Source organism: Anas platyrhynchos, chromosome 11 (assembly GCF_047663525.1).
Source record: "Anas platyrhynchos isolate ZD024472 breed Pekin duck chromosome 11, IASCAAS_PekinDuck_T2T, whole genome shotgun sequence".
In the NCBI taxonomy this organism is placed as follows: Eukaryota; Metazoa; Chordata; class Aves; order Anseriformes; family Anatidae; genus Anas; species Anas platyrhynchos.
In genome coordinates this window covers 23,455,838-23,468,187 of record NC_092597.1, presented here as the reverse complement: position 1 = coordinate 23,468,187, position 12,350 = coordinate 23,455,838, and the positions used below count along the sequence as shown (strand labels likewise).

General features: G+C 38.9%; 1 protein-coding gene across 5 annotated transcripts in view; it reads right to left on the bottom strand.

Annotated features, from left to right (window-relative positions):
- IQCH (IQ motif containing H) overlaps positions 1-12,350 on the bottom strand; it is a 66,790-nt gene that overhangs the window by 18,279 nt on the left and 36,161 nt on the right. For all 5 annotated transcript variants that reach the window (XM_027466458.3, XM_027466459.3, XM_072043340.1 and 2 more), the window contains 2 exons: positions 3,678-3,798; positions 2,004-2,290 (listed from right to left, as the gene is read on the bottom strand). In XM_027466458.3, coding sequence (XP_027322259.3) covers positions 2,004-2,290; positions 3,678-3,798 — 408 coding nt within the window. The remainder of the gene's footprint in view (positions 1-2,003; positions 2,291-3,677; positions 3,799-12,350) is intronic.

Below are 12,350 nucleotides of genomic sequence, written 5' to 3'. Positions count from 1 at the left end.
GTCGTACATGCTGACAAACAGGAAATATTAAGGTAGAATCAATTGGAAACAAGGGAAGAAAACCAAGACAGAACAGGAAGAATGAGACCAAAAGAAACACTGATAGATTTAATATGTCCTTGGTCATGCCAGGAAACATCACAACCCTAATAATTTAGGGAGCATTTCTACATTTTGGTGAACTCCTGGCTTGAGTGAACCAATTGGCAAAACTCCCATTGACTTCAGTGGGTGAGAATGTCAGCCTTTAATCTTTTTAAAGCAACTTTACGTGGAAGTTATCCAATATGGCTTATCCACACTTCTAATTACAATGCTTGTGTAAATACATGTTGGGAGTCAAATGTAACTGTGATCTGTATTTCAACGCTAACCTTATTCTGATTCTCTGGTTTACCACAGTCACCCTACAGTGGTATCAGTTACCAAAAGTCTGATTTTAAACCTCCTCTGTGCTTAAAATGGAATACAATTATCATAGCACTGCCAAAGAGCCAGCTTTTGCCAATAGATACCATATGCTAACTCTTGGGTTTTAAATACAAGCCCTGTGTTTAGAGCCTTTTCTCACACCATACAAGCTGTGATTTTCAGCTGCCTAGGCGAAACTGACACCCAAATGGATTCAAGTGCATGTAGCCACACCATGTTTTAAAAGTCCAGCCATCCAAGCTTACCCCATTAAATAGAGGCACATTCCCTTTTACAGTTAAAGTCTTTAAACAGTGAGCTTGCTAACTGAGGGTTGTAGAAGACAACAAACTTGCTCAGATAGGTAGATGAGTGCACATGCAATGGCAAAAGACCTAAAAAACAGGGAAATACATTGGAAATACAAGTAATTGAGACTTGATGCTGAGATCTTGAATGAGAATCTGCATGCAAATACTAATTTTGAATTTGTACAATTGTACCTAGCAAGCTCAACAACACTATCCATCACTACCAATAGCAATTTTACTTTCTTTTAAAAATATCTCATTTTCTTTAGCCTTCAAACACAAGGCCACTACCTGAACGCTGAAAGCTCAACCTCTTCACCCAGAATTTGCTGTATTTTTTTCTAACATTATGCTTTGAATTTGTACACCTGGCTTAATATCCAAGCCTATTGGCCAATACCAACCAAACTCACAAGAAGGTAAAACTCTTATATATTAATCTCCCATGAGACTCCTAGGATAATTGGATAGAGGCAAGAGACCTTACAATGGGAAAGGCTGCAAGGTGAGCTCAGCTGGAAGACGTGGGAACTTAAATTCAAGGTATGAAACCATCAGCTGTTTTGTACCAGCTCAGAGACAGTAACTCCTGACCCAGGGCTGTAACTTTTTGAGACATGATAACTGGACAGCTTCCTATCTCTACTTATCTGTTCTCTACTTAAATTAGCCATAAATAATGTAAACCCAGCCGTTCACCACTACCATCCTATTTGGCATAAGAATTGTCAATATCACTTCTTTCTTAGATTCATCCTCAAACTGTATTTGCATTGTTATAGAGACATTGGTTAATTCAAAAAGTACAACAATCCCTCTTTTTTTTTTTTTTTCCTGAGCAAAACACAAAAGATTTAGAACATTTTTGAAAACTAAAATACACTAGGTGATCTTACCCACGAGACCACCATCTGTAAGTACCAACTTAATGCAAAATACACTTATTTTAGGTGGGGAAAAAAAAGTCAGTGGAAGAAATTCGATATATATATATATATTTTATCATTCAGCTTTGAAAGAAACCCTTCAGGCTTTGTTGGCTTGTTTCTCTTCAGGCTGATGTAAAAGGTTCCTCAGGTCCACCTGGCAGATCAGGTCTAGATTTTATGTTATTGTTAAAATAACCACATGGTCTACCTACCTCCACAGGCCTCACCGCTGAGAAATAAAATGTTTAAAAGTGCAAAGCTTTCTCCTGACTATTGTTTGGAGTCAAGTAGGAAAGCAGACATTTTTTGATCTCAGAGGGACATTATGAAGTAGTGTATCTGCCCCACTCACCTGCTGCTCCATTGTTTGTGGATGGATGAAAGTCACAAAATCAACTGAGAAGTAACCAAGCACTCCTTTCGATTTACAGGTTTCTCCAATTTTTAAGCAGAGGGAATTAAGAACGGCTGGATCAACAGAACATTGTGGAATGGTAGTGCCAGATGATCGCAAAGGTCCATCAGCATGGAGCTGGTCTCCAGACGACACTATTGTTATCTCGCCTGTTGGCTCTATCAGCATATCCACTGTAAGGTTTGTGACATTTTCTGAGAGCGGGAAGGCTTCTATCACACCACCTAGTAAGAAATGAATTAGCTGTTAAGCTAGTAATCAAATTCACATACGACGCTCTTCAGAGTGCACAGAATGAAACCATCCAGCTCCTATTGTGCTCAGACATTGCAGGGAGGACTGCTACGGAGACAGAGCAAGTAAATAAATGTAATGTGAGCAGCATAGCTAGGACCCATGAATCTCTTAGAAAAGAAAGAGATCTCAGCTACTATAGCACTGAACAGTTCAACCAGCGGCTTTGATCTGCAGATGCTTTTCTAGCAGTTCTGAACTTGAACTACATCACACATCTGACAGGAGGAGTATGCTTTGGGGTAATATGAATGAACCCTGGACTCTCCAAATACCAGGCAAATACCAGGGCCAGAACAGCAGTGAAATGACAGTGTCAGGACCTCTGGGGAGTGGTGTCTCCTGCTGCGAACTGCTCTTGGAGATTCCCATCCATACAATGGTCTGAGATATGTAGTCTGCCTTTTGGTATTCACCCACACAAGGAACTTGGTATGTAGATGGGAATGCTGGAAAAGCTGACAACTCCTAGCATGGTTGTCCATAGGAAAATCACAGAGAAATTTGCTTAGCATTATGGATTTGCATTTTTACTGCATATAATGCCATAACTCATTTAGTTAGGACAAACTAGTTGCATACTGGTCAGCTCTGATGCAAAGGTGCCATAATAGAGTTAATGCAGGAAGCCCTGGTGAGCTCTCAGCATTATGCGAATAAAACTTCCAGCTCTCAGATTGGAACTTATTAATGTTCCTTTGGCTGGAGGGCAAGAAAGAGCACGGCAACAGTCTAACTAGGCATCTGTAACAATGGACTGTAAAGGACAATAAGGCACTGCATTACTGACTCTCAGCAGTGATCCCACCTGCTTGAAAAGCAAACACTGGAGGAAAAGCTCAGCTTTTCTCCAGGCCTAACTTTATGCAATATATGTAGCACCCTGAGTTCATATATAGCTTGAATCCTAGTCCTATGGGAGAGAAAATCAACTCGCAGATGCTCACCAACAGCCAAAGATGAAATATTCTTACATTCACGTGTGTGCAAACTCACATGCCAGCATCCTCTAAAGAAGTTCTTTGCCAAATGTGACAGCCTCCAGTACAGAAACCCAGGATTAAGGAGTTGGTGCTTATTGAGTTAGAATTATGTAAGAAGGACAAACCAGAATTAATATAGGTTAAACGCTTGGATAGGACATATGAATGATAGAATAGCAGCCTATAATTCATTCGTAAATGAACATTTGAAGCATAATGGAGAAATAAAGAGAGATAAATATTTAAATGGGCCCAAGATTAACAAGAATATGGCATACAATATGGTATAATTACTCCTTATAACACTTAACAGCGACTTTGCAGTCTTATTTACCTTGACTAAGAAATGTTTGGAGGAATTTTTCCCATGTAGGGAATCGTTTCTCATTGACTGGCTGTACGTGCTGTGCTAAAAGGCCCGGCAGCTCCTGGGAGATCTTCACCAAAGCTGGCTCCTGCAGAAACAAATTAAATAGAACCACAAGCAATTTTACTACAGAAATGAAAACTGCTTGTGGGGTGATTAAAAACCAGGCCTCCAACAGGCAAAAAAAAAAAAAAAAAAATGTGGTTACTGTTTACCCACAGTCAGGAAGCCTTTTTTAATTTTTCTACTTACTACTCTTCCCTCCTATTGAAAATTTTCCTTCTCTGAAAGACAATTCCACCCCCCACCTTCAGTGCAGCATCTATTTCATTATAATTTATATCAATAATTTGATCTGGCAACTGAAAATGCTAAGCACTTGGTAACTGCTTAGGGATCAATACCAGCAGTCAATAACTTCTACATTGTTTATATTTTGGATCTGAGCATATTGAAATAGTCACATATACCAGAAATACTTTTATGGGCTCTATGTTTGAGCTGTTATATAACACAAACAGCCTCTAGTCAAAAAAAAAAAAAAAAAAAAAAAAAAAGAAAAGCGGGAGGGAGAGGAATAATCAACCACAAGTGTTTTTAAAATGGGAGACATTCTTATTGCACTCCCCAGTCTGTAACAAATTCAGAAATGTACTAGTGCCTCTATCTTTGGCAGAATTTGATTAGTCATATTATAGGAGATAAACAAGCTTTTTCCTAGTTTCAAGTTCTTCACTATATTATTACACACACAAAACAACCCCATTAAATACAGAAACTAACTGCATTGCTTTTACTGTTCAAAAATGTCCCAGAAGTACATGAGCATATAAAGTGCAAGCACCCTGACTCTATTGCTTCAGGCTCCTTTCCTTGCTGCTTCATAAGCATTCTCCTGCTTCCCCTGGGCCTCTTTGCTTCTGTTTTACATTCTCTCTCTCCAGCATCCAGTGCTTCAGAAGATGACCAACAGTCCTCTGATCTTAGCAATGTCCTAAGCCACAATCATATTATCGGGAGCTCTGGAGGAACATGATAAAACCTTATGGCTAGCATCTAGAATAAGAAAAAATAAATATCTATTTTTCCAGATAAGGGAATTTGAAGAGATGGGTTTTGTCATGAAAAACATGATATGACGTAACCAAAAATACAAATTCAAAATCAGCATACTGTGATTTATCTAGTAAAACGAGAATGAGCATGGGCCAATAATTGGGGTGTCAACTCCACATATGGAAGACCTAGGTGCATCTTGTTCCTGCATGAGATCTGCCTGGTGAGACTTTGGAAAAGTGACTTTCTTTCTTTGCCTCAGCTGTCCAGAAAAGAGGGATAATTGCTGTGCCCTAGATTATGTGGAATCGAGGAAAAAATGCATAAAAATATTAAGGTGCTTAGATATGACAGTGATCCAGGCTATGTGAGCTCATGTCACATACTAAGGAGAAAAGTATGTTGTTGACTTTAAACGTCTCTGAAAAAAAATGTTTGAAAATGGTCTAAGTCAGTGTATCAACAAACTGCAAAGCATAATCTTAACCTTACAGCAAAAACAAAGGACTATATAAAAAGCAAGATCCAAGTTCAGAATTTACCCAGAGTTGGGTCCCACCTGATAGCTTCCTCCCAAAACAAATCCTTAACCAGCAATTTTGGTTTTTGATAGCTCAGCTGACTACAACAACAGAAAACTGAGCAAATACCAGTTGGCCTTGTCTTGGTTTGTATTTGTGTTGAAATATTGCTAAGCCAAGAAGTCACAAGATGAGGTGGTTTGTTGCACAATGAAAATAAATACAGCTTCGGAGAGAGGATCTGAGCCATGATGAATGTCATGGAGCTGCTGACCTACAAATCAGTTTGCACCTGTCAGTGCATTCAGCAGTACCTCTGTCACACCAACTCTCATCCCTAAGATCTAATGACTGGGTATTGAGCAATTTAAACAGAAATCTAAAAACAAACAAACAAAAGAAGAGATATTTTGTGGCTTGCCTGAAAGCTTTTGACGAATTAGAGGGGGAAAAAATAACAATAATCCCTGCTGGATGCGTAGAAGCATTTGAGAGTGCTGTGACCAAGCCAGTATAAATAAAAATTAAACAACGGTTATGTGAACTGGGCCACAATTTCCCACTGCAACAATTTTGAGGGACATTAGGGCAGCCATGCCAATTCCACGGAGCAGTGCTGGGGACAGTTGTGACTCCTTTTAGCCAGAGTTGTTTTCACGGATCACACACCGCCGTGAAAGAAAGCTCCCTAAACTGGGTACTAAATCAAGCAGAACTTCCAAACTCAGGAGAGAAACTTAGCTGGTTCGTAAGTGGAGGCTGCTGGCAAGACACAGAGCCCATTCACCTCACCTACCTGCAGAGGAGCATCGTGTGCTGCTACTGCCTGTCCACGAGGGATATCAGACAGGCAAGACTCCTGTGGCACTTCCTCAATCGACCCAGTGTTGCTTGCTTAAATAAGGTGAAATAGCATGTGTAGGGGTGATCAGCTCAAGATAAACTCAGAATGCCTGGTAGGGCCGTGGGGATGCCCATCGCCAGGCTCAGGAGCACCTGGCAGTTCAAAGCACCCTCAGTACTAGCTGACTGCGAAAGGTGCGCGCATCAAAAGCAACCACGTTACTGGAAGAAGATGGGGGCTTTTAGAGAAATAACTGATTCAAGAAGATCTGAGAAATGTTCTTGAGATCAGACCCAACATAACAGTGCTTTTACCAAGGAACGCCTAGATAATCCAGGTGTTCACAGAAGGGAGATACGAGACCGCTTTTTCAGGATCAGCACCTGGAATTCCAGCTGAAGTTTTTTTGCAACTGTAAGCTCTAAAAAGGCAATAATCCTGATTATAGGGAGTTTTACTAGGCAAATTCAAGCCCAGATCCAACATTCACTCATGGAGTCAAACCTTTTAAAAGGATCAGTGCTCTGTAGGCTAATTTCATTTAAATTGGACGGTATCTCCAGCAGAGCTTACCAATGTTTTCTCTCTTGATGTGGCCCAAAACAATTCAGAATCATAGGCTCAATGTAAACAGGGAGCATTTGTTCAAACCTTTCAGCTGATTTTTCTTAGCACAAGTAAAAAATGAGCAGCCTAAATGCTGTTTACGTCACGTAGAAACCTTTAAAGCTGTCCAAATGTTTTGCACATTTTTATAATGCTGAATAAGCATTAAAAAATTACACATTTTCTCTTTAAATCTAAAATAATTTCTTGCCCTTCTGCATGCTGAATTCTAGAAGTTTTTTTTGGAATAGCAGTTGCAACAAAAAATAGGACCAAATGTGGCATATGCTGAAGGAAATCTTCTCAAGAAAGATCAGTCAACAAAGAAAAGCCTGTTGAGAAGATAACTAAATAAATAGGAAGAAGAAATAGAGTTAGAAATAGGAAGAAAGACCTGGGGACAGAAAGAGGCTGCAGAGCAGAATGCATGAGAAAGTCCCGGGGCTTTTTAGCTAAAAATCAGATTGAAAGGAAATTATCTAGACCTCGCAAGCAAACAGACTGAAGAAAGTAACTTCCAAGTAAGTAAAGCTGACTGGGCCAGAGAAGAACAAAATCAGCAGACAGATCCTCAGCAAAACAAACTGCCATAGCTTTGCTGAAGTCAATGAAGCTATGGCAATTTATGCCACTTCAATGGCACTATGACAATTCACACTGTTTATACAGTATATCCTTTATATTGTGATCAGTGGAGCTATGATAACTTATTCTAGCTGCCTTGATGTGAATTGGTCCAGCCCAGCTTATTCTTATGTTCTCAGTAACATCAGCAACCACGGCATTATTAGAAGAGTCCAGTAACTGCTTTCAGACTGCAGTCCAGATAAGTTTAATTCCTTCTTATTTTGCAAAACAAACTGATTCAACAATTTCTTCAAATTCAGACAGGTATCTGCTGGCCAGAACCACAACCTACCCCAGTGAACAAAACAATTTGAAGTGATTGTAAAAATCAAAACGATTTCGGATATGATACACTGATTACCCTACCTACTTAAAAGTTTGCAACCTGATTGAGAGCCCAAGCATTTAATAATAAACTGCAAATTTCAAAATTAAAAAGTGCCAATTTTGCCTTCCATGAGCTGGAAAAGTATGTTCTGATAGAAGGTAACATCATGTAAAACAGCCATCATTACCAAGTAACACAAATGTTTTTCGTATGTAAAATTGCTTTGTAAAATATTTGCTCCATCTGCTGAAAGTAGCAAAGACAATTTTCCCTGATAGCTAATGGCCCATTTCAGCTGTATGGCAAGTGATTCACCGTGGCTGCGACTTGCATTAAGTAGAATGGCGAAAACAGTGCACAGAATTCTCCACTTATGTAGTATTATCTACTCACTGCTTCCTGAGAGCCCGTCCCTCATTATCACGGCCTTCGCTTTGGATCAGCACACAGGACTAGGGTTGCTTTGACTCAAGAGGCTTTTTGTCAAACTGAGGCACATATGCTATGCTTCAATACAAAAGCACAAAACAGCCACTTTCCTTGACTACAAGAACAAGAAGGTTAGTTCTCTTTCAACTTTCCAGCACTTAAACTGCTGTTCCTTTTTTCACACCACATGGGGCCATGGTTTTCTCTTCTGGCTCATGCTGTCACTCTGCACGCTGAGGATTTCAATATATAAAGATCAAGCACTTCTTTTAATTCTAAATTCAGCTACATACACGCGCACACAAAGCAAAAAATACTGGCCTAGTCCAAAACACCCCTCCCAATTGCTTCAGTTTCATTGTATACTCTGCTACTTACCATACCTCTATTGAAAAGCACATGTTTACATTGTGCCCTGAACTGCTTCAACATCTGCTAACAGACCAATAAAAGATAAATAAACCAGGATTGTTTAGAAAGAGAGATCCTTTCTATTTCCTCTGAACACTCCTAAACTGGCAGCAGCAATATGCTGCCGAGTTCCCTGTTTGTAGATGTCATCTCGGAAAACAATATATGTGGGGAAATCAAATACAAAATCACTACAGCCCGTTCTACCAAGAATCAGGCAGGAGGAGGATCTTGAAAGCTCTACAAGCCTGTCAAATAATTCTGCATGTTTATGCACGGCATGTTAATTTGGGATGATGACAATTTCATTAAAGAGTTTGCTTTCCTTTTCCAAAAACTACTCTATGTGCATTGGCATTTTGTGCATAAGAGCATCTATTTGGCAAGATTGTGGCCTTCAGTTTGTTTTCAAGGCTCCCCAAGCGTACCTTCAGAATGAGGAAAACGTTAAACAGTTTTCATACTTTTCTAAAAGTCCTTTAAAAAAAATAATTTAAAAAATCCTACGTTTATTTCAAGATTTCTAAGTTCAGGACTTTGGGATGATAATACTTATACAAAATGAGACAAGTAACATTTGAGCATGCCTTTTCTGAATTTTAATTAATATCTGCAAATGCACAATCAATTCAGATACTCTCAGATTAGTAAGATTTTCCTAACTGGATTGTTTATCTATATTTCAAACTCTATAAATTTTGTTCAGTCGTGTCATCTATCCTCACCCCCCCCATTTCTGGCTTGTTTCACTAAAGAAAGGCTTATAATGAATTCCAAACAATGCGATTCCAAAAAGAAAAGAGACACCGTATAGATAATGCACAGTCACTTGCCAGGAATTTTATCTAAATTGCTGAGCTGTAACACTAAAGGAATTGTCAGACAAAACCCGCGCTGCATTTCACAAACAGCACACAGTTAAACTTCTTTTATTCTTAGAGTTGCCTGTGTTCCTTTTTTTTGGATTTTAGCAAAATAAACATTTTTAAAATAATCCAAGCAGGCATTTTATTGCATGTGATAACATTAACGGATTTCAGATTTCTTTAGTGCTCTTGCTTTATCCTCTCCTTCCACACTGTTATTGCTAAAAACTGGCAGTTAAATTCAATTGATTCAAAATATTCTGGATCCATATGGCCTCAAACCCTGGAGCTGAAGTTCTGATATTGCCTCACTGCTGTTTTCTAGCATTTGCCTCTACTCCAGTCCCCAGATGGTGGAAGTAACATTTAAACCTCCTTTCCTCTGCCTTGTACAATAGACCTTGGCACCATTTCAACTGTTTACTCCGGTAATTAACAGCACTGATACCACAACAATTACAACTCCTACAATCTTAACACAATAATGCTATGAATTAGTGAGAGCTAATGGCTGGAAGGTATAGTGGTTCCAGACTGCGAGATCTGTGCATTTTTAGAATAAAATAAAAGGTACAAACAGCACGCTTGCGGTAGACAATGATTACCTAGTAATTAGTTTACACAAAGCTTCCTATTTAATGGCAAAACGCTGTAATTAACGCGTGACAGAAAATCAAAGGGTACTTTGTAAGCATATGAAAAATTAACACTGCAGGCCTATAGCTTTATGTACTGATTAGAAGCATATTAAATCAATAGGACATACACACCAACAGCTTGCATATCTGATTATTCCAGGTCTTAGGAATGGATATCACGGCTTTAATTTAACCAAGGAATACAATTATCATGCTTTAGTTAGGATTTAACAATCACCTGAAACATCACTAAGGCAGCTACATAGATATATTAATAAACTGAGTTAGAGCACTGCTGAGTGTTTGCAGACACAGTGACTATTTAAACTATTTAGATATATGTTCACAGAGCGCTGCCCATACTGGGAGACAACCTGCAACTGTATTGCTTTACTGGCAATCAAGTTCTTCTTTAAGTCTTTGAGCTCTTTCCCTTTTCCTATTAAATATCATATTGGACAGAAGAAATTTTAAAAGCCTGTCAAAATTCGGTAAATGGATCTTCTGTGTATCTGGCAGAGTTTCTGGCCCTCTTCAGGTTGAAAAAATTAGCACACCTGCAATTGCATGTGTACAATAAATAACAGCAGCAGCACAGAGTACTTGCCTACGACCCCACTCAGCACACGTTAGGTGTTACACCAAGAGCAATTCAATTGCTTGCACTTCATCCCAGTTCCACCAATATTTGTGTAGCCTTGCCCCAGAACAAAGTTGGCAGTGTTACAAAAGGTGATCAGAACAGTGAAAATGAGGATGGGTAACAGAAAGGGAAAAAAAAAAAAAAGGCAGTGTTGGGAAGATGTATGATTCAGACAGACATATCAGTGTGCTGGCAATACCACATTTCTACATTTCTCTGACAGGACTACGGATGATTTTATTTTATCTATTTATAAGAATGCTCTTTACTCTGAATTCCTGCTTCAGCAAACTAACAGGATATGGTACATACATGTAAGCTTCAGGTTTTTTATAGTGAATGCAACTCATTCAACCAGTTAAAAACCTCCTCACCACTATTCTTGATTTTCAAGCAATCACGAAGTTCATCTAATTACTTATTACAGGGCTTTTGAATATTGACCAAAACCACTTAAATATAAAGGAACAGCCAGCACTTCATCTTGGCCTTTGAAATTGCAATTTTCCAAAAGCAATCAATGCACAATCCTGAAACCAGCATCTGAATATTGCTTCTTGCAACTCAGACTGAAAGTTGGGTTTTCTGGATTTATCACCTTTTGAAAAGATTTTGATTTCCTATTACACATTTTAGTGAACTAACCAAGATACGGTCTATAAAGAAAAGAAACCATGACAAAATACTGCGACACAAGTGGAGACAACGAGATTCAAACTCTCTAACATTTAAAACAGTAGGCTGCCCAAGCACATTAAATAGCTTTTCTTCTTCTACAACAGGCATTTAATGAAGACTTTTGAAACGGCTGTGTAGCCACGGCCAATTATAATAGCTTATTCAAGAGAATATTTGTTGTTTCTTTTTCTGTGTCTTGTTCTGTTCTTGTATTTTGGCTCTTTTCCTCTTTATCCCCATATATCCCTCCTTTTGTTTTCAGCCTGATCTTCTTATCTTAGCCTTGCTGCTATGTAAACTTGCCACATGTTGCTGGTCCTGGTGGTTAATTAAGAGTTGCAGTGTAATAAAAGTTAATTCTGAAATTAATTTGACTATTAATCTTACCTCATGATTTAGCTACTATTTACACATGTATAGTTACACAACACGGTGGGATCTCTGCACAGTCCTGTATTATTTTATGTGAGGACTGCTAGAAGAACAAAAAAAGGCAACACTAACAGGAAGGCAATATTATACTCCCTCTAACAGGCAAGAGGACTGTGAGTGTTGTGAGTTCAGGTTGAAGACCAAGAGGCACTGCAGGTTTTGTCAGCCTTGTCTCTATTCCAAAACAAACAAAATAACCACAAATAACATATGTGGTAGACGGCTTCTCCACTGTTCTTTACTGCTTGAATTCCGAGTGGGCATCTGGGCATCTTTCCTCCAGCTCACATAAAGCAGGGCTGAATAAGGTCTGCTTAGCCACAAATTTTACCTCTGACCACAGCCACAAGTAGATGCTCAGGTAACAATACAAAAACAAATGTCTTTACAAATGGCCTTAAACTGCAAAATGAGCATTTATGTTGAAGGCAGTTCACTTGATATTGAATATCATTAGAATCTGGGCCTCAGGATGAGTTTTTTTTTATAAACTGGCAGACTTAAGCAGTGCACAGTAGGATGAAGGCCTTGCAGAGACATTCAGCAGAGTTTGTAAATTCT